A 21,906-nucleotide genomic window follows, 5' to 3' on the forward strand; every position below is an offset into this window, starting at 1 on the left:
AGAGAGACAACACAACACAGAGAGAAGACAACAGCAGGGATACTCAGACATCAAAGAGTGTGTCAAGACTCTGGGTTATGTATGTTTAGCCTAGCTGATGACTCTGGGTTATGTATGTTTAGCCTAGCTGATGACTCTGGGTTATGTATGTTTAGCCTAGCTGATGACTCTGGGTTATGTATGTTTAGCCTAGCTGATGACTCTGGGTTATGTATGTTTAGCCTAGCTGATGACTCTGGGTTATGTATGTTTAGCCTAGCTGATGACTCTGGGTTATGTATGTTTAGCCTAGCTGATGACTCTGGGTTATGTATGTTTAGCCTAGCTGATGACTCTGGGTTATGTATGTTTAGCCTAGCTGATGACTCTGGGTTATGACTCTGTTATGTATGTTTAGCCTAGCTGATGACTCTGGGTTATGTATGTTTAGCCTAGCTGATGACTCTGGGTTATGTATGTTTAGCCTAGCTGATGACTCTGGGTTATGTATGTTTAGCCTAGCTGATGACTCTGGGTTATGTATGTTTAGCCTAGCTGATGACTCTGGGTTATGTATGTTTAGCCTAGCTGATGACTCTGGGTTATGTATGTTTAGCCTAGCTGATGACTCTGGGTTATGTATGTTTAGCCTAGCTGATGACTCTGGGTTATGTATGTTTAGCCTAGCTGATGACTCTGGGTTATGTATGTTTAGCCTAGCTGATGACTCTGGGTTATGTATGTTTAGCCTAGCTGATGACTCTGGGTTATGTATGTTTAGCCTAGCTGATGACTCTGGGTTATGTATGTTTAGCCTAGCTGATGACTCTGGGTTATGTATGTTTAGCCTAGCTGATGACTCTGGGTTATGTATGTTTAGCCTAGCTGATGACTCTGGGTTATGTATGTTTAGCCTAGCTGATGACTCTGGGTTATGTTTAGCCTAGCTGATGACTCTGGGTTATGTTTAGCCTAGCTGATGACTCTGGGTTATGTTTAGCCTAGCTGATGACTCTGGGTTATGTTTAGCCTAGCTGATGACTCTGGGTTATGTTTAGCCTAGCTGATGACTTGACAGGGTTAGAGAGGGAAGAGAGAGAGACGGAAGATAGAGTGCAGTAAAAGAGGGAGAGAGAAAGAGAGCTGGCATGCTGCCAAGAACAGGAGCCACACACAAACTCTCTAGTGTCTCACTAGCAGGTTCATTAAGCCAGTCTCTAGCCCTATTCCCCCCCACCCCTTCCTCCTCCTCTCCCATCCTCCTCCTCCCTCTGCATCATCCCCACCATCATAGTGCTATCCTGCTGCCAGCCTGGCTGTGTTCTCGCTGGAACTCCACATCCTGCTGCCAAGCCTGGCTGTGTTCCCGCTGGAACTCCACATCCTGCTGCCAGCCTGGCTGTGTTCCCGCTGGAACTCCACATCCTGCTGCCAGCCTGGCTGTGTTCCGGCTGGAACTCCACATCCTGCTGCCAGCCTGGCTGTGTTCCCGCTGGAACTCCACATCCTGCTGCCAGCCTGGCTGTGTTCCCGCTGGAACTCCACATCCTGCTGCCAGCCTGGCTGTGTTCCCGCTGGAACTCCACATCCTGCTGCCAGCCTGGCTGTGTTCCCGCTGGAACTCCACATCCTGCTGCCAGCCTGGCTGTGTTCCCGCTGGAACTCCACATCCTGCTGCCAGCCTGGCTGTGTTCCCGCTGGAACTCCACATCCTGCTGCCAGCCTGGCTGTGTTCCCGCTGGAACTCCACATCCTGCTGCCAGCCTGGCTGTGTTCCCGCTGGAACTCCACATCCTGCTGCCAGCCTGGCTGTGTTCCCGCTGGAACTCCACATCCTGCTGCCAGCCTGGCTGTGTTCCCGCTGGAACTCCACATCCTGCTGCCAACCTGACTGTGTTCCCGCTGGAACTCCACATCCTGCTGCCAGCCTGGCTGTGTTCCCGCTGGAACTCCACATCCTGCTGCCAGCCTGGCTGTGTTCTCGCTGGAACTCCACATCCTGCTGCCAGCCTGGCTGTGTTCCCGCTGGAACTCCACATCCTGCTGCCAGCCTGGCTGTGTTCCCGCTGGAACTCCACATCCTGCTGCCAGCCTGGCTGTGTTCCCGCTGGAACTCCACATCCTGCTGCCAACCTGGCTGCCGCCTGAAACACTGCTACCACAGCAGCACCTCCACTAACACTGCTGCACAGCACACCAACAGGCCCGGAGGATAAAAGCACACCTCACACATGATCATGGATGCAGACACACACAAACACGCTGCAACAAGATCCTACTATGATCAATAATTTCTGTTCAGAGAACAAGGACAATATGAAACTAAATATGATGCAGAAGGACAAAGAGGGTAATACACTGACTGCAATAGTGAGGCTAGCCTCAGACAGGATTAAGAGGAACCTCACAAGAGGAGATGGGGGTCGATGGCAGTCTTCTGATAGAGCCTTGGCTCAGATCATGGAAGTGACACAGACAGACAGGCAGACAGTGTGTGCTTGCCCTCTGGAGGCACATGGAGGACAGGAGCCCCCCCCTACTTTCTAGTCAAAACATAACAAGCACATCTTTTTGGATTAACATTTAACACAAGCTCGTGTTTGTCTTGGTTCTACAAGCACAAAGTCCTCCTAAGTGGGATGACATGTCCCCAGAGGGGTTTCAGAGCTGAACCTTAGTCCTGTCTGTCCCTGTACCACAGTATGCTAGATGAATAACCCAAGAGTTTAGCCAACTTCAACAGTCACTCAGTCAGGTAGTCATCCAGTCAGTCAGTCAGGTAGTCATCCAGTCAGTCAGTCAGGTAGTCATCCAGTCAGTCAAGTAATCAATCGGGTAGTCATCCAGTCAGTCAGGTAATCAGTCAGTCAGTCAGGTTTCCAAGAAGGAAATGCCTGGCTTGCTGTTGTACAGAGCGCATCATATTACAGTGTAAGCCACACAACGGTCTGTGTTGCTCTGTACAGTACATATTAGAGGTCGACCGATTAATCGGAATGGACGAATAATTAGGGCCGATTTCAAGTTTTCATAATCAGAAATCAGTCATTTTGAACCTTTATTTCTTCTTTATTTAACTAGGCAAATCAGTTAAGAAAACATTCTTATTTTCAATGACGGCCGAGGAACGGTGGGTTAATTGCCTTGTTCAGCGGCAGAACGACAGATTTTTACCTTGTCAGCGCAGGGATTCTGGTTAACTAGTCCAACGCTCTAACCACCTGCCTCACGAGGAGCCCGCCTGTTATGCGAATGCAGTAAGAAGCAAAGGTAAGTTGCTAGCTAGCATTAAACGTAATCAATCCTAATCACTAGTTATAACTACACATGGTTGATGATATTACTATTTTATCTAGTGTGTCCTGTGTTGCATATAATCGATGCGGTGCGCATTTGCGGAAAAGGACTGTCGTTGCTCCAATGTGTACCTAACCATAAACATCGATGCCTTTCTTAAAATCAATACACCGCAGTATACATTTTTAAACCTGCATATTTAGCTAAAAGAAATCCAGGTTAGCAGGCAATATTAATCAGGTGAAATTGTGTCACTTCTCTTGCGTTCATTGCACGCAGAGTCAGGGTATATGCAACTGTTTGGGCAGACTGGCTCATTTCGAACTATTTTGCCAGAATTTTACGTAATTATGACATAACATTGACGGTTGTGCAATGTAACAGGAATATTTAGACTTATGGATGCCACCCGTTGATAAAATACGGAACGGTTCCGTATTTCACTGAAAGAATAAACATCTTGTTTTCAAGATGATAGTTTCCGGATTCGACCATATTAATGACCTAAGGCTCGTATTTCTGTGTGTTATTATGTTATAATTAAGTCTATGATTTGATAGAGCAGTCTGACTGAGCGATGGTAGGCACCAGCAAGCTCATAAGCATTCATTCAAACAGCACTTTCGTGCGTTTTGCCAGCAGCTCAGCTGTTTATGACTTCAAGCCTATTAACTCCCGAGATTAGGCTGGTGTAACGATGTGATGTGAAATGGCTAACTAGTTAGCGGGGTGCGTGCTAATAGTGTTTCAAACGTCACTCGCTCTGAGACTAGAGTAGTTGGAGTAGTTGTTCCCCTTGCTCTGCAAGGGCCACGGCTTTTGTGGAGCGATGGGTAACGCTGCTTCAAGGGTGGCTGTTGTCGTTGTGTTCCTGGTTCAAGCCCAGGTAGGAGCGAGGAGAGGGACGGAAGCTATACTGTTACACTGGCAATAAAGTTCCTATAAGAACATCCAATAGTCAAAGGGATATGAAATACAAATCGTATAGAGAGAAATAGTCCTAGAATTCCTATAATAACTACAACCTAAAACTTGTTACCTGGGAATATTGAAGACTCATGTTAAAAGGAACTACCAGCTTTCATATGTTCTCATGTTCTGAGCAAGGAACTTAAACGTTAGCTTTCTTACATGACACATATTGCACTTTTACTTTCTTCTTCAACTCTTTGTTTTTGTATTATTTACACCAAATTGAACATGTTTCATTATTTGAGGCTAAATTGATTTTATTGATGTATTATATTAAGTTAAAATAAGTGTTCATTCAGTATTGTTGTAATTGTCATTATTACAAATGTTTTTAAAAATGTAAAAATTAAATGTTAAAAAATAAAAGTAAAATTAAAATCGGCCGATTTAATCAGTATCGGCGTTGAAAAATCATAATCGGTCGACCTCTAGTACATAACATACAAGGTCAAGTAAGACCTGGGCATTAGTAAAGGCTTAGAGGCCTACTGGACTTGTGCTGCTCCCATCACTCAAACCAGGGACATGTTCATCTCCTTGCCTCTCACCACCTCAAGCCATGCGGGACTATGACCCACTGCAACAGAGCTAAACGAAGGAGCAGCTTTCCATGACAAATCACATGCCATCCATCATCACAAAACAACACACAGACAACATGCACTTGAAGTCAGAAGTTTACATACACCTTAGCCAAATATATTTAAACTCAGTATTTCACAATTCCTGACATTTAATCCTAGGTAAAATTCCCTGTCTTAGGTCAGTTAGGATCACCACTTTATTTTAAGAATGTGAAATGTCAGAATAATAGTGGAGATAATTATTTATTTCAGATTTTATTTCTTTCATCACATTCCCAGTGGGTCAGAAGTTTATATACAATCAATTAGTATTTGGTAGCATTGCCTTTAAATTGTTTAACTTGGGTCAAACATTTCGAGTAGCCTTCCACAAGCTTCCCACAATAAGTTGGGTGAATTTTGGCCAATTCCTCCTGACAGAACTGGTGTAACTGAGTCAGGTTTGTAGGCCTCCTTGCTCGCACCCGCTTTTTCAGTTCTTCCCAAAAATTATCTATGGGATTGAGGTCAGGGCTTTGTAATGGCCACTCCAATACCTTGACTTTGTTGTCCTTTGGAAGTATGATTGGGGTCATTGTCCATTTGGAAGACCCATTTGCAACCAAGCTTGAACTTCCTGACTGATGTCTTGAGATGTTGCTTCAATATAGCCACATAATTTGAAATTGTGGTACAGTGAATTATAAGTGAAAAGGTCTGTAAATAATTGTTGGAAAAACTACTTGTCATGCACAAAGTAGATGTTATAACCGACTTGACAAAACTATAGTTTGTTAACAATACATTTGTGGAGTGGTTGAAAAACAAGTTAATGACACTAACCTAAGTATATGTAAACTTCCGACTTCAACTGTAAGTAGCAGAGCTGGGTTTAACAGTAGCACTACAGAACATACTGACTGAGAAAGTTGGTAGAATATAGAATATGGTTTGAAGCTGCATTGGACAGGCAGCAGTGCACGATTAGCAGAACATATTGAGGAACTAGTTGGTAGAATATGGTTTGAGGGTTTTTTGGACCAGTGCCAAGTAAAGAGTTTTCCCTAGGTCTGTATAACTTAGGAGGCCTCTTTGGAGTGACAACTTCATGCTAATACATCTTTAAATGTAGCCACAGGGAACACAAGACTAAGTTAGGCTATTGGCTAATCCTGACTTTTACTGTGAATACTGTATATCATTTGTCAGTACAGCAACAAGGCAAAGTCTGGCAGTGCAATATAACAGCCAGTCACTATCATGGCTACATTGTCTCGTCCACTGTCCTCTTCTTCTGGCCAATGGTCATCATCCTCCGAGGACAGGGAGACAGTGAGGACACACAGGACTACACCAATTAGAGGACAGGAATACACCAGCTAGCAATCCAGCCTCTCTTTCTCAATTCAAGTTTCAATTCAATTTAAGGGATTTATTGTCAGGGGAAACATATGTTTACATTGCCAAAGCAGGTGAAATAGATCATTAACAAAAGTGAAATAAAATGTTTACAGTAAACATTACACTCACAGAAGAAATATGAAGCAGCCATGTAAAGAATTACGCAACATTTATTAAAATCAAAAGGTGGCCATTATTTGAGCTGAAGCGAGAGAAAATACACTGACTTGAATGGAATGTTGCCTTTTCACATCTCATTCATATGTTGCCTGACTACAATATTTTATCTTGATACGTTAATAAATACATCCTGTGTTAATTTTGGCATGTTTACCTGCCTACGTACTGAAGATCGCAAGCCCGCAATAAGTCAATACGGCTAACTGGCTAGCTAATACTGTTAACTAGTCAGATAGCCACAAAGAACTGTTAGGTAGCTACCCACAAATAATTGGCATCTATCTTGCATAATATTAGTTTTAGGTCATGTTTGCCTGTTAAACTATCTGGCTAGCTACATTATTACGTTTCACATATAGCTAGCTGATAGTAATGAAGTAAAACGTTTGCTTTGTGTATATCTTGTTTCGTCTATTGTTGCCATTGTCCTGGCTGGAAAAACGTTCAGTGAATGAGGAGGTGTAGCGTGAGGTAATATAGTAGAGGGAGAGCGAGTGCTTCTCAAATGTAAAGTTTTATGCATTCTCCACACTCTCGTCCTCACAAGAGCGTACTCAAGAGAATGTCGTACTCAGAGCATGAGCATGTGGAGCACGGTAGTATGCATATTGAGAAACACCCAGGGTCTTTGTCACAAATGGCACCATATTCCTTATATATTACACTACTTTTGACCAGGGCCCATAGTCTTCCCATGCGGCCATTTCGTATAGCTCAGTATCACAGCGCTCTATGCCTCGGTGTAGACTGACTCTTTGACAACACTTCAGCCCAAATCCAGAGAGAGACAGGCTTCCTGCTGAGGTGTTTCTGAACCAGACAGAGAGGGAGAAAGACTGGGACAGAGAAGGAGAGTGAGAGCGAGAGATTTGAGACGGAGAGAAAGATTGGCAGGCTGAACCCTCCACTGAGGCATGGGGAGGGTATGAGAGGTAGGGAGGCTGAGTGGAGACATTGAGGCAGTGTTGTCTGACTGATTTCTTCAAGCCTCATCAAACAGCTGATTCTGTGAGGTCATTGATTTGGTCAGAGAGACCGCTCAGCTCACCTGGTTTCCCTGGGCTGCAGTGTGCTATATTGTGTGAGTGGCAGATTGATGGCTGAGAGAAGTAACACAGACAGTAGCCCTATACTGCATAGATTTAGAAGGGGTCAAATGTGAGACAAGGGCTAGAGCACAGGTTTAATTTTTTGCTAAGCTTCGGAATTTTTTCCTGAACTATTGAATCTGCGTGAGAGGTCAACTGCTGCTTTGGGTAACAAAGGCGATATAAAACAGGGCTACAGGAGTTTGGTGGGGATTGGTAGAGGAGATTATTGGCGTGTTTTGATGGAGTGCAGCAGTGCAGAATATCCTTAGCAGGGTCAGTTGGTGATTGCTGAAGAAGACGTGATCCTTAGTTTGGAATGAAATACTGCAGCGCCAGACAAGCAGGAGAGCAGAGCCAGCACGCACTGTGCCAAATATAAACACGCAGTACCGCAAACAGGCCTATGTTGTGACAGGCCACAGTGTACAGACAACAGACACAGTGTAATCTGCCTGAATAAGCCTCAGGATTAGCTGGAATAATGACAGTGTAATACTGTTCCCTTTGATGATTGATCTTTATCAACAGCAGAGAGACACACCTCTATCACTAAACTGTCATTAGGTCTACAATTACATGGTAATTAGGGAAGTAACAACTCACCAATAAACATCTGAATCAGGTACCAATACAAGTGTAAAATACAAGTGCATCGGGCCGCGGACACCAAACCAATCCAAATGTAGCATGCATCGGTCAGAAAATAGATTCAAACGTTACGAAATCACCGGTTCAACTGATGCATCCTCTCGTTCAGTGACGAACTGCAGGTAACTGTGTTGACAGTCATTGACCTAGGCAATATCAGTAGCCTAGGCAAACTGTGGACTGTACCCCAGCTTCACAGGCTGACCAACACGAGTTAAGCGGCCTGTTCCTGATCTTGCACATCAGCATATTTAAATGATAAAATGGCTTGCGTGGTATTAGGCTTTATTAGTTGAATGACAACCTATGTCATTTGCTAGGTTATTGTTATCTACACGGCCAGACGACCGTATATCTTTTATTAAAAGCTAACTTCATGCATTGCTTCACATCGTGTTGAAAATATTCTACACATTTGATCATGAGGCTATGAGAAAATATTACAGTTTTCAGGCTAATTTCCTGCAATTCTACACTTTTTGCCATGGGTCTGAGTGAAAAATGTGCTTTTTAATATCTCATCTCATGCTGTTGTTCACATTGTTCACGTTCCTGTATCATATTGGAACCCATGTCTAGATACAGTTGAAGTCGGAAGTTTACATACACTTAGGTTGGAGTCATTAAAACTAGTTTTTCAACCACTCCACACATTTATTGTTAACAAACTATAGTTTTGGAAAGTCGGTTAGGACATCTACTTCCAACAATTGTTTACAGACAGATTATTTGACTTACTCACAATTCCAGTGGGTCAGAAGTTTACATACACTAAGTTGACTATGCCTTTCAACAGCTTGGAAAATTCCAGAACATTATGTCATGGCTTTAGAAACTTCTGATAGGCTAATTGACATTATTTGAGTCAATTGGAGGTGTACCTGTGGATGTATTTCAAGGCCTACCTTCAAACTCAATGCCTCTTTGCTTGACATCATGGGAAAATCAAAAGAAATCAGCCAAGACTTCAGAAAAAAAATTGTAGACCTCCACAAGTCTGGTTAATCCTTGGGAGCAATTGCCAAATGCCTGAAGGTACCACGTTCATCTGTACAAACAATAGTATGCAAGTATAAACACCATGGGACCACGCAGCCGTCATACTGCTCAGGAAGGAGGTGCGTTCTGTCTCCTAGAGATGAACGTACTTTGGTGTGAAAAGTGTAAATCAATCCCAGAACAACAGCAAAAGGACCTTGTGAGGATGCTGGAGGAAACATGTAGAAAAGTATCTATATCACAGTAAAACGAGTCCTATATCGACATAACCTGAAAGGCCGCTCAGCAAGGAAGAAGCCACTGCTCCAAAACTGCCATAAAAAAGCCACACTACAGTTTGCAACTGTACATGGGGACAAAGATTGTACTTTTTGGAGAAATGTCCTCTGGTCTGATGAAACAAAAATAAAGTGTTTGGCCATAATGACCATCGTTATGTTTGGAGGAAAAAGGAGGAGGCCTGCAAGCCGAAGAACACCATCCCAACCATGAAGCACGGGGGTGGCAGCATCATGTTGTGGGGGTGCTTTGCTGCAGGAGGGACTGGTGCACTTCACAAAATAGATGGCATCATGAGCGAGGACAATTATGTGGATATATTGGAGCAACATCTCAAGACATCAGTCAGGAAGTTAATGATTGGTCGTAAATGAGTCTTACAAATGGACAATGACCCCAAGCATACTCCCAAAGTTGTGGTAAAATGGCTTAAGGACAACAAAGTCAAGGTATTGGAGTTGCCATCACAAAGCCCTGACCTCAATCCTATAGAAAAATTGTGGACAGAACTGAAAAAGCGGGTGTGGGAAGCTTGTGGAAGGCTACCCGAAACGTTTGACCCAAGTTAAACAATTTAAAGGCAATGCTACCAAATACTAATTGATTGTATATAAACTTCTGACCCACTGGGAATGTGATGAAAGAAATAAAAGCTGAAATCAATTATTCTGTCTACTATTATTCTGACATTTCACATTCTTAAAATAATGTGGTGATCCTAACTGACCTAAGACGGGGAATTTTTACTAGGATTAAATGTCAGGAATTGTGAGAGAGAAAAAAAATAGTTTAAATGTATTTGGCTAAGATGTATGTAAACATCCGACTTCAACTGTACGCATCGTATCATCTTGAAAGGGAAAGATAAACAACATGAATTAACATTAGGGATGTTGAAGTGAGGCAAGGATGCTGAGTCAATACAGACACACCCTTGTATGGAGGAGACTGCAGCAGAAAAAACACTGTAAGAAAGGAAATGTCAACTGATCACAGCTCTTCCTCGGTTGTTAGACTATATGTCCTCATTGCATATGTATGAATCAAGATGAAGTTCACTGTGAACTGAGGGGACAGACATGGTACTATGCTGTTATCCCTCACCCTGTCCTCTCTGTAAGTCTTAATGGGATAGTCTGCCAAATGAAGGATTAAATACTACTGTAATACTACAGTAATACTACTACAGTAATTCCACACACGTCACTCCATTACCAGCTTAGGTAGAGCAGTGACAGTTACTATGTTGGCAGGCCTATATGTAGAATAGTAGGAGAGATTCACTATTGTTCCGTTGGGGAATGGGTATGCCTATAGTACCACTTGTTCATTCCATTACATATGATCTCTTGCCATTCAATGAAGACAATCAACAGACCTGTAGTGATGACGGAACCAGATATAGTCCTAGTTCAAGGTTTCAAGGAGGATCAGAATCCACGAAGACCACAGTCAATGTGTTCAAAGTGAAAAGCTCTCTCTCTCTCTCTCTCTCTCTCTCTCTCTCTCTCTCTCTCTCTCTCTCTCTCTCTCTCTCTCTCTCTCTCTCTCTCTCTCTCTCTCTCTCTCTCTCTCTCTCTCTCTCTCTCTCTCTCCCTCTCCCTCTCCCTCTCCCTCTCCCTCTCCCTCTCCCTCTCTCTCCCTCTCCTCTCTCTCTCTCTCCCTCTCTCCCCTCTCCCTCTCTCCCTCCCTCCCTCCCTCCCTCCCTCCCTCCCTCCCCCCAAATACATTCCACATCAGCCCATCAGCCGCAGTCTGCGTCCAGGCACGCTCCGCTCCAAGGTCTAGGCACTGCCTGGCCTGCCGTTCAGAGTCACAGCAGAGAATCATTACACTACCAGACAATGTAGACAGAGGAGAATTTTCCTGTCAATGGTCCAACTGCCCCATCTGACCTTTGACCCTAATTTAACCAGCGACCAACATTAAGCTTTTAGAGGCACACAGAAACATACTACATTTTACAAAAACAATGATGTGGCGAAAAGGAGGAAGACTTTTGGAACCATAGCCCTTTGACCTGTAACGGAGCACTAGTGTCATCACTGAAGGATCCAGGTCAGAAGCCTATTGGTACAAACGAGATTGTGGAGAGTCTGGGCTGCAAGCAAAAAGTGAAGACAACCCTCTTCGGCCCTGTGGAGCCCCATCCCTGAACCCCTCTCACTATGTCATCACATAACCCACATGGAGCCCCTTCAGCTGAGCAGTAATCAGGCCAGCTCAAATTAGGCCTAAAGCCTCTCTCTCTGTCTGTCTCTCTAGCTCTCTGTACCAACACAGCACCCAGGTCCTAATTAGGGCTGTAATGGTGACCGTATTACCGTCACACCAGCAGTAACAAGTCATGACCACGGTCAAATTCCATGTGTTGGGTGTAAGATAGCCCACCGACTGATAATGTGCCACAGCCCTAATGACCATCTTCCTAGCTGTGCCAGAAACAGTAGGCGAAGGGAAGAGCCTGGAGCACTTAGCCTTAGTTTACCAGCTCAGAGGGCCTGAGCCCCGGGGCAAAGGCAGCTAAACACAGGGACTGCAAGGAGGGAAAACAGGGCGGACAAAAGTCTGAGACCCACTTTAAACTATGTAGGCCAGGGAAAGTATGGTTTTGTCTAGATAGATATCTCAAAAGGTACCAGCATACAATAAGCTGCTTATCACAACAATAAATCACCAGCTTCGTAAACAATGCAAGGAAATATCCACACAGAAAGATGGGATAGAATAGAAGCACTGACATATCGGACTTCCGATGTCCTCAAAATTGGGCTAGATACTGTAAGTCATAGGCCTTTATGCCCCAGGAAGAATTCCAAATTATTAACAATCTTCAAATTTTACATGAATATTTTAGCTATTTTTTTTTATAAAACAATGAAGTTTATGTTAAGGTGTAAGGTCAGTGTGAAAGCATTGAGCAGGATTCAGGTAAAGTGATCCTTGTAGATTGAAGAAAGGACTCATTGCCATTCTGTTCAGTGGAGTTCTTCTGCTTGTCTCAGGCACATTACATAGGCCAGTTAATGCTCTATAAAACATGCTTAGTTAGGAGGAAAGAATTTGTATCTGCTTTGGAACGGATATCTTATGGGTCAGCTCAGCCACATAATACAATAATGTTTTAATCAGGTTTGTCGATTCATGTCATTAAACTCAAGGGATACTTTGGAATTTTAGCAATTTACTTTCCCAGAGTCAGATGAACTCATGGGTCCCATTTGTATGTCTCTGCATCCAGTATGAGGGAAGTTAGAAGTAGTTTTGAGAGCCAATGCTAACTAGCGCTAGTGCAATGACTGGAAGTCTACGGCCTCTACTAGAATGCTAGCAGTTACCATATACTTCAGGTCATTGCGCTAACACTGCATAGCAATTACGCTAATGCTAGTTAGCAACTTCCTTCAAACTGCATGCAGAGACAAAAAAATGGTACCCATGAGTTCACTGCCAAATATTCTGAAATTAATGAGGGCACCTATCGAAGATGCTTCCTCAAATCAGCATTAATGTCACTAACATTATGGTTCTCAGAGCACAATACATATTCATCACAAGTCCAACTATCTGGAGCTTAAAGACAACAAGTGTGTCTTTCCCCCCCAAAACATTTTTGTATTCGTATCTGAAAAGCGTTATTATGTTGTTTATCTACTGAATAACACAGATGAAATTGAAAACTTCCTCTGACCTCTGAAAACCAACATGTTTGAATGCCAACACAAGATCAATGCCATTAGTTTACTCTGTCTACCAACCCAACAATAGCCAGAGGACAAATCCCCAAAAGGATATTAGACAGTCTGGCCATATTCTTCATCTCTTGACAACACTATCCCCATTCACCACTCTCAATATATCTCCAGAGTGGCTTTGATATCTACTTTTAAGAATGATGGAAGAGTTAAAGTTCTCAGTCACTGCGACGGATTTCCATCATATGGATTGAAACATTTCAATTGAAAAATGGAATTTCAAAAGCATGGTCATAACTTTTTTTAAATCAAAGCAGAGGTTAACTTGGCCACGCAGACAATCGATCTGAGATCGACTTAAAGATGCACTATGCAGAAATCGCTCTGCCATTTCCTGGTTGCTAAAATTCTAATCAAGTTTGCCTAATTTCACTTTATGTGACAAAACAAGCAAGTATAATGAAGAGAATCATTGTACCATCTAAATCATTGTGAAATATATTTTCCATAATCAAAAATATTGTATTTTAAGCAGTTGTACAAAACCGAAAGTAAAAGAAGCAAAGACTCAATTTAAAAACCTGAAGCATAGAAATATTGCACATAGAACAGCTCTTCCGCTTTAGACTTGCTTTCAATGAGAATGGCAGCTCTATAACTCACATTTCTATTTGAATTTTGTGGGGTCACCGAAAAAGTTACATATTGCAGCTTTACGTTTCAGTAATTGGATTTTTTTTTGCATTAACCCCTGATGACATGTAAATAAAATCAAATAAATATTGGTCGCTTACACATATTTTGCAGATGTTATCGCGGGTGTAACGAAATGCTTATGTTCCTAGCTCCAACAGTACAAAACAATACACACACAAAAAAAAAGATAAATATAGAAATATTAGAACAAGTAGCTAACTACTCTCATGAAGCCCTTTATATATCTATGCCTCTCAGCTATCTAGCTGCTATCTGACTGCATATTCACCCCTCTTACCTTGAAGTTGGAACAGTTGACCCAAGTGGTAGCGATGCTGTCCACCATCCTGTCCAGACCTGTCTGGTCTTGCTCCAGATCCTGGGACCTATCCTTATCCAGGATGTAATCTATGAGCTCCTGTCCCACCTGCACCTTCCTCCCCAGGTCTTTCTGCACCACCTGGGCCAGACAGTACTCCATATTGACCTCCATGGTCTCGGCCTCGTCTCTCCCTCTTCGGTCCCACCACTAGCTTCCACTGATCCAGGCAGTGGGAAGGCCGAATACAAATGGGTGTGACCCCCACCGGGCGTGTGTGCCCTGGAAAAAAAGGCAACACAAGAGCAGGCTCCAAACACTGGATTGATGTAGCCTATTTATATCCCTTGGGCAGGCCGTGAACTAGGCTGTGTGATGGGTGCGAGGAGCTAGCTAGAGGTCAGGCCGCGGGGATGGAGGGAGCCTGGGGAATGGCAGCTATGCACCATGTGTGTCTGGATGGCAGCTGCAGAGGGTTTTCTTCTTCTCGCGCTCTCTTTTTTTTCTTCTTTGTGTTGAAGTGAGTCTGAGCCACTCTGTTAGTACCAGGCTGGGCAGAGATGATGGTTGTGAGAGCAGCCGTGGGTAAGGCTCATGAAGTGACAGTAACTGGAGAAGGAGAGCAGGGAAGGTCTGGAAGGGAAGAGCTTCATAGCTTAGTGGTCCCTAGTTCCCGGGAAGGCCTGGGGTCAAGAATAGAAAAGGGAAGGCCGTTAACACAATCCCACCCTCCTGTCTTCAAATTGTAAATGCTACACAACCTGCCGCCATGGCAACTTGGGTCAATGTAGAGTTCACTTGAGCCCCTAAGCCCGGTGTGTTACTGGGCAAATTCCACAATAAAGGGCACAGACTCAGATTTTTCATTTTAAAATGTATGCCAAAAGAGCCTGCCCCCAAATAAGGCCAGGTCCACACCAGACCAAATCTGAACCAATCATAGACGTCTATGTTTCACAAGTTTGTACATCACAGTACAGCACAGTGAAGTAGATATCTTCAATACAGTACATTTCTGTACTATAGTGTTCGCTACACTGCTGTGCTGTACTTTTCTTTACTGTTCTCTACTGTACAAACATGTGAAACATATACATCTATGAGTGGTTCAGATTTGGTCTGGCCAAGGCGGTCCGACCAAATTTCAACCAGTTTTCTACATCCATGGACATCCAGTGCCCAGTCGGAGAGGATACTTAAATGGAAAGAGGGTAGGTGGTAGGTGTCATTAAGAACTGGGAGAGGTGACATTAACTGGAGAGAGAGAAGAAAGAGAGTGAGAATGGCAGAGAAAGAGAGAGGGAGAGGTTTTCCAGACTGTTTTCACAGTCTTGCTTTGACCACCAGATGACAGATAGAGAAAGAAAAGTTATGAGCTGAACATAACAGTACGCCAGTGGAAGGGAGGAAACTAGCAGGTAACCCAACTGTGGTTTGTGACTACTATGATTTCCCATTGTAGCCAATTCAACTGAAGTAATTCTGTTAGCAAATTGTTTTTTTTAAACTGAATTTCAATGCACAAGTTAATGATTCTTAAACTGACAGAAGGCAAATATTATTATTTGTTTACTATAGAGAAGTGTTGATATTAGTTGACAGGGTCTTTACTTCAACATTACTGTGTGGTGATCTATTTCTAATACCTTTTAAGACTTTTTCTGATAGATGTTGTCTAAAACCTCTTTTCTATCTGTTTGACTCAAATTCAAAGGCACTCGCACATCTGAGCTATCTTTTTTTGCAAGTGGATGGTAACAGTTCAATAAGATGAGAAAAAATAAGAAAGCCGCACACTACTGTTGATAGTATCACTGCTCTTGATTAAGCTTTACGTATATATGACTAGACATTAAAGCCTTTGTTTATTCCTAATTTTTAGGATGGAAAATGTATATATACACCTTTATTTTAAAAATAAAATAAAAAATGAAATACTCATTTGACATGCTCCTATGAACTTCAGATGCTGTTTCTCATGGGTCCTTTATGTGGAAATGCCCTACTGCAATGTTGACACGTCATATCAAATCGGCTTTGTTTGTGTATGATGTGACCTGCCAGCAAGAAATGCATAATTCTCCTAAGAAGTATGTCGAATCTGTCTGTGTCTGGGCAATACAACGGTAGTCAGAGTTCGTCAGACATGCCAAACTGCTAAAGGGACAAAGATTTGCACTGTCAGAAAGTCTGACATTACCCACAAACTAAGAACCATGAAGTAGGCAATTTTATATGAAATATCTGTTAAATGTATGGGTGATATAGCCGGGTCCAAAGTCCTATGGTCGTTATCATGGCATGGGAGTCTTGGGACCATGCTATATGGTTCCAAAACCGTATTATCATGGTTCTCAGTTTGTGGGGACTGTCTGATTGCATGAATAGACAGAACACACTGTCAGACCCACAACCTAAGAAGTCATACAACACAAGAAAGACTTGTCACGCACCATTATTTTGGTATTTACACTGAAAACACAGAGAACGCAGGAACGATTAGCTGCCAACAATAAATAAAGACACAATTATGACAAGCATCCGTGTGCTTGAATTATTGCACAAGTAGCCTTGTACAGTTTTCTACCGTATCTAACGTTAGCTAGCTTTTGTATCTGCTTGTGGCTGACAGCTAGCCAACAGCAGCAGTCGTATGTGCTTGCCAGTTATTGCTTAGTCAAGCGCTGTCTGGTTCAAATATACCACTAATTGCTATGAGACTGACAGTTAAATGAAAACACGTTAAAAAACAACCGCATATTTGGACAACAATTGTAGCAACTATGGACCGGAGTCAAGCGTTACAGTAGATACCCTCTGTTATTTGAACTAGCGCTAGCTCTTTTTCATTGATTAGCTAACGTTAAATGAAACACCACACATAGCTAGCTTACTGTTAGCTAACGTTACTTCACACAACGTGATAATCTATTCTGAATGAAAGCATGCATACATTTGAAACGGTGTGTCTTACTTACCATGCCATACTCAGAAAGATCAATACAAATTTCTGAAGTCTTTGTAAATATTGTCGGGTTATGACTATTGAGCAGCATCGAGGCACCTCAGTCGCCACCCGGAATACCGTTTGCTGGACAAGAATGGTATTGACGTGGGGATGCGCTTGGAAATGAGCGAATGCACATTTCTGTTCACTACTTCTCTCCTATATATATTTTTTCTTCAGCGGATTAAATTGCCCTTGATGTGGCTAATAGTTGTGTGAATGCAGCGTTTCTAAATTTGAAGAGTGCCACAGCAACTCAGTAGTTTATGTGAAGGGAGGCGCAATGGTGCAAGAGCCACCCAAGCGACTCATGTCCTGTTGCTCTGAACCTGTCAAGCTAGTAACGCCTTGATCACACCAATAGTGTCTGCGCAAAATAGTGTGCAACATCTGGATGTGTGCAACAAAAGTTCAACAGTCACATTCTGCTACAATTTTTGTCAAGCCATCTACGCGTAGATTGACGCATACGTCAGAAAAAATCCAACATATGCTGCTTTCCATTGGAAATTACTGCACTTCTGCTGTACCACAATGAAAACCCTGTCGGTGTGACCGAGGCGTAAGCCACTAGGCTTCAGCGACATCTTCTGGCATAAACAGATATTTTCATAGAATAGACTGCTGTCATGGCATTATGATGTGATATCCAAACCCAAAGTCAAGCTTTTACATGTATTACAGATCATGACCATTTATTTTCACAACCCAAAATACCAAAGCACATTGACAAATAAACGTAATCAAAAATTACTGCAGGTGGATAATATCCGCATGAGTCCATGTCGCTAATACCGACCAAAAATAATAACTCAATATTTTTAGTCTGTATGGCTCCAGTCAAATGCAACCCCACCCAACTACTGAGAATGGTTGTTTTCTCATAGTTTGTTAAATTTACAAATTAGGTGTGCCTCATTTACGAGCCACCAAAGACATAACAAGTACATTTTCTGCTTTGTCATTCCACCTTATGGTATAGCTGTGGGGCTTTAGGGGGCGCTATACAGGTTAATAGGTTAACCCTCAACTGCCAACAGTCATTGGCTCTTTAGCCATACTCTGGGAAATTATATAGAGGACCAACCAACCACCATGTACAAATGTCTCTGCTTTACATGCAAGGCAATTATAACAAGTTATTGTCCTTCAACGTCGGTGTTGGCGTTCGTTCAATCAGCGCCTCCTTCCTTGACAATGGGCTCCACATCACCCTCCGAAGGCTCTTCTCCCCCTTCTAGGTAAGAGGACTCCTCAGTCTCCCCCTCTGAGGAGCACTCGTCATCGGACTCTGCTCTTTCACTTTTGCCTCTGGACTTTTTGGGGGCTGGTGTATTCTTGATGATGATTTCACCGTCGCTGTCATCTTCATTGATCTTCATGGACCTCCTCCTCTCCAGGACAGAGGGGGTGCACACTGGGGTGACATCCTGAGGTGAAACATATCAACACAGAGGATGTTATACCCAGGTCATTTCAGAGCTATGGGTCTCTATGAGGTCGGCCTCTATTGATGTATCTCTATGGGTGGGAACATGTTCACTGTGCATAATAACAAGTCAATGAGTGGGTATTTTGCTTACTGAGTGCGAGAATCATTTACTTGTTAGATATCGTGATGTGATTGTGGGCACATGGGTTTAATCACCTTGCTATACAGAGCAGGCAATAAGCTTAACGTACCACAATACTGTTGGCACAGTTCTCACCCCAGACAACTGGTACACCTGAGGTAATTTTCAGAATGTGCCAAAAAGCATAGCTATATACAACAAAAAAAGCATTCTGTAGTTCAAAGTAGTCATTCAAAAACGTGTTATTTTCGGATGAATTGTCCTTACCTCACTACATGTGGACGCATTCACAGTGTCATCTAACTTTTTCTTCTGTGGCACTTGGGAAGCCTTCAAGGGTTTACAATAGATTAGGATACAAGTCAATAATGCAGGATCAAATTCAATACATTCAAATTGTTTTGAAAATGTGAAGGTATTGAATTTTAACTTTAATTTCACACAAAGAAACATTATTGAACTGTTGAGTCAAATGCAAAACTTACAAATCCTGGGAAGTCATAGTCAATTCCCTTCTCTGCTAGCCTCTTGCGGAGCTTGGACTCTTTGCGCAGTAGCCTTCCAGTCATCTCCGTGACCTCCTCTGGTGTGTGTCTCTTGTTATAGCGAGCCACAGCAGGCTGCCTGGGCTTCTTAAACTCTCTTTGTGATCCCACAAACAGCTTCTCATGCACCTTCTCAGCGGGGACCAGGTGACCTGTGGAACAGAATACAACTTTATTCGTGCACCTGTCTTCTCTCCTCCTACAAAACACACACACTACAAGAGATCAAGAGCAAGGGGCAAACGTTAGACCTGAACGTATGACTCTGGGTTTAAATTAGGAGCAAAAGGGCAGCTTATTTCTTCAGAACTTACATTTGATCAATCTCTCGCCCATCAGGTAGTTGTTCATGGTCTCAGCCACGATCTTGGCAACATCGTCGCAGTCGAACTCCACAAATGCATAACCTTTGCTCCCACCTGTCTGAGAGGAGAAAGGTCAAATGTTTTTCACTGGATCCCCCTTCAATCTAGCTCTCGAAACCCCCTCTTATCCATGGAGTTTTCTGCGGTTCGATAAAGCCACCATTGGCTGCGTGTTAACGACAATTCTGAGGCGGTGTCTAAACTTCTAGAAATGACCATCATTGCTTATGTAGCCGATGTGAAGTGACGTCACTTGCTCCGAGACCTTGAAGTAGTGGTTCCCCTTGCTCTGCAAGGGCCACGGCTTTTGTGGAGCAATGGGTAACGATGCTTAGAGGGTGACTGTTGACATGTGCAGAGCGTCCCTGGTTCGCGCCCAGGTCGGGGCGAGGGAACGGACGTGAAGTCTATACTGTTACACTTGCGGTTTTCGAAACATGTGACCCTCATCTTTCATATCAGCGAGAAAAAAAGCGTAATTTCTTTTTTAAAGATGTGCTTACTGTAGCAGTTTTAGAGTGCTAGATCCATATGCTGTGTGCTCCTCCAGTTGACAAACTACACATCCGCCCCAGTCATGCACAGGAGTTCGGCACATGCTAGAGACATGGTTGTGTGGAAAAACTAACCCTTAACCTATAGGTGTAGTAAGTTACGCTGCTGTTTTTAGACAATTATTTCTGGGTGATATGAAAGGTGTTCTTTATGTTTCTAAAAACATTACCACAACAAATGCGTCTTAAAGTTTAGAATGTGCGTCAGGGCTCTCTGGCCATAAAATACTATCCTCAGTAGGGGCTAAAGGTAGTTAGCTTCTATGAACGGGTTACCCTCAACCTGATCTCCATATCATGTATTATTTAGGTTTTACCATAAAACAGTAATTCTATCCATGTTCACTTGCCATTAATGATATATAGCTATGCATGAGTGGCATGAATCTTTCCCATGAGTGGTTGTACAGTAAGTTAGTGTGGGCACATGGGTTTAATCACACTGCTATACAGAGCAGGCAATAAGCTTAACGTACCACAATACTGTAGGCACTGTTATCTCACCCCAGGCAACTGGTACACCTGAGGTAATTTTCAGACGGTGCCATAAACCTGTGATGAATCAAGTGATACGCATGTGAAAGTATGTTTGTCAAAATAGAAATGACATGTTTGCCTTGACAAGTCAGTAGGCTGAAAATATCCACCATCTTATTCATAAGATCACTGATCAAAGATCGACGATACCTTTTTACTCCTGGCCAGTCGTAACCTGACGACTTTTCCAAACTGTTCAAAGTAGGATTTGAGCTGAGGTTCAAACAAGCCCGTGGGAAGATGACCAACATAAATCACTCCTGGACTTATTTGGTGTCCCTGTAGAAAAATGAGTAAGATGTGTCAAAGCATAATCCAAAATTGACTAAGAACATCAATACTCTGTCCGAGTTTTATAGCTAACGTTAGCACGTTAGCTAGCAAGTTAATAAATAAATAGTTAGCAAGTTAGTGACAAGCAGCACATCGCTTGATGAAACAATCTAAAAAAAAACAAATGGTTGGATGAACTAACAAATCAATTTTTTTAAATAAACGAGGATTATTATTTAATTGTAGCAGTCTAGCTAGATTGCAAGTTCCACATGTGGATTGTAGTTTGCTTTCAGGCCACTGGCAGAGTCGCATGCGTTTGGGAAAACTAACCTTGTTGGGTCGCTTCTTCACCTCCTGGACTTTCTTCTTGAATTCAGCCTCCTCTTTAGGGTTCAAAGCAAGTAAAGCTTTAGTCGGTTTAGTGGCCGCCGGTGCCTTTGTTTCTGTCATGACAGTTATTTTATTATTTTAGCAGAAGTAAAACTATTCGCGAGAGAACACACGACGTTCCGATCCCAAAATGACCACGTTTTCTTCTCTTCCGCCAAATAACCCACGTGACTACACTCAACGACGAGTTAGTTGAGTCAACTACAGTTGTCCTTATTTCTAAACAGCGTCACCTATGGGCCGGAGGGATAGCAAGGCATCTCTTGATTGGACCCACAACACCTTTTCTTATTTGATCATGATAACAGCAGTGGTGTAAAGTACTTATGTAGAAATACTTAAGTACTATTTAAGTAGATTTTTTTATATATCTGTACTTTACTATTTATATTTTGACAACTTTTACTTTTACTTCACTACATTCCTAAAGAAAATATTGTACTTTTACTCCATACATTTACCTTGACAACCAAAAGTACTCCTTACATTTTGAATGATTAGCAGGACACGAAAATAGTCTAATTCAAGCACTTGTCAAC

At 42.7% G+C, this 21,906-nt stretch overlaps 2 protein-coding genes and 2 non-coding genes across 24 annotated transcripts in view; all 4 read right to left on the reverse strand.

Annotated features, from left to right (window-relative positions):
• LOC124047616 (CLIP-associating protein 1-B-like) overlaps positions 1 to 17,389 on the reverse strand; it is a 131,059-nt gene extending 113,670 nt beyond the window's left edge. For 6 of the 21 annotated variants that reach the window (XM_046367970.1, XM_046367951.1, XM_046367988.1 and 3 more), the window contains exons 1-2: positions 17,098 to 17,387; positions 14,099 to 14,802 (exon numbers count right to left, since the gene is read on the reverse strand). In XM_046367970.1, the coding sequence (XP_046223926.1) occupies positions 14,099 to 14,293 (195 nt within the window). In that variant the 5' untranslated portion in view covers positions 14,294 to 14,802; positions 17,098 to 17,387. Of the gene's footprint in view, positions 1 to 14,098; positions 14,803 to 17,097 lie in introns of all 21 variants that reach the window. The other 15 variants (XM_046368005.1, XM_046368021.1, XM_046368016.1 and 12 more) reach the window with 5 other exon arrangements.
• A 415-nt stretch (positions 17,390 to 17,804) lies between these two features.
• Positions 17,805 to 21,530, reverse strand: LOC124028740 (MKI67 FHA domain-interacting nucleolar phosphoprotein-like). The gene is made up of 6 exons (XM_046340747.1): positions 21,308 to 21,530; positions 20,852 to 20,980; positions 19,560 to 19,668; positions 19,186 to 19,397; positions 18,968 to 19,030; positions 17,805 to 18,556 (listed from the first exon to the last, which is right to left on the reverse strand). Exons 1-6 carry the CDS (start codon positions 21,425 to 21,427, stop codon positions 18,299 to 18,301), a joined length of 891 nt encoding a protein of 296 aa, XP_046196703.1. The 5' UTR covers positions 21,428 to 21,530; the 3' UTR covers positions 17,805 to 18,298.
• LOC124048649 lies at positions 18,749 to 18,874 on the reverse strand. Its single transcript, XR_006841268.1, has one exon. It is a non-coding gene; the product is annotated as a small nucleolar RNA ACA64 (small nucleolar RNA).
• Positions 20,580 to 20,707, reverse strand: LOC124048828. The gene has a single exon (XR_006841316.1). It is a non-coding gene; the product is annotated as a small nucleolar RNA ACA64 (small nucleolar RNA).
• Positions 21,531 to 21,906: the final 376 nt, after the last annotated feature.

Source organism: Oncorhynchus gorbuscha, linkage group LG01 (genome assembly GCF_021184085.1).
Source record: "Oncorhynchus gorbuscha isolate QuinsamMale2020 ecotype Even-year linkage group LG01, OgorEven_v1.0, whole genome shotgun sequence".
Taxonomy (NCBI): Eukaryota; Metazoa; Chordata; class Actinopteri; order Salmoniformes; family Salmonidae; genus Oncorhynchus; species Oncorhynchus gorbuscha.

What these genes read in the sequence shown, in the direction of transcription:
- LOC124028740 (XM_046340747.1), bottom strand. Translation starts at nt 21,427, where the DNA reads ATGACAGAAACAAAGGCACCGGCGGCCACTAAACCGACTAAAGCTTTA. An exon ending in GGGCGAGAGATTGATCAAAT is followed by an intron (nt 19,398 to 19,559) that starts GTAAGTTCTGAA and finishes TCTGTTCCACAG; the next exon opens with GTCACCTGGTCCCCGCTGAG. An exon ending in ATGCGTCCACATGTAGTGAG is followed by an intron (nt 18,557 to 18,967) that starts GTAAGGACAATT and finishes GTTTCACCTCAG; the next exon opens with GATGTCACCCCAGTGTGCAC.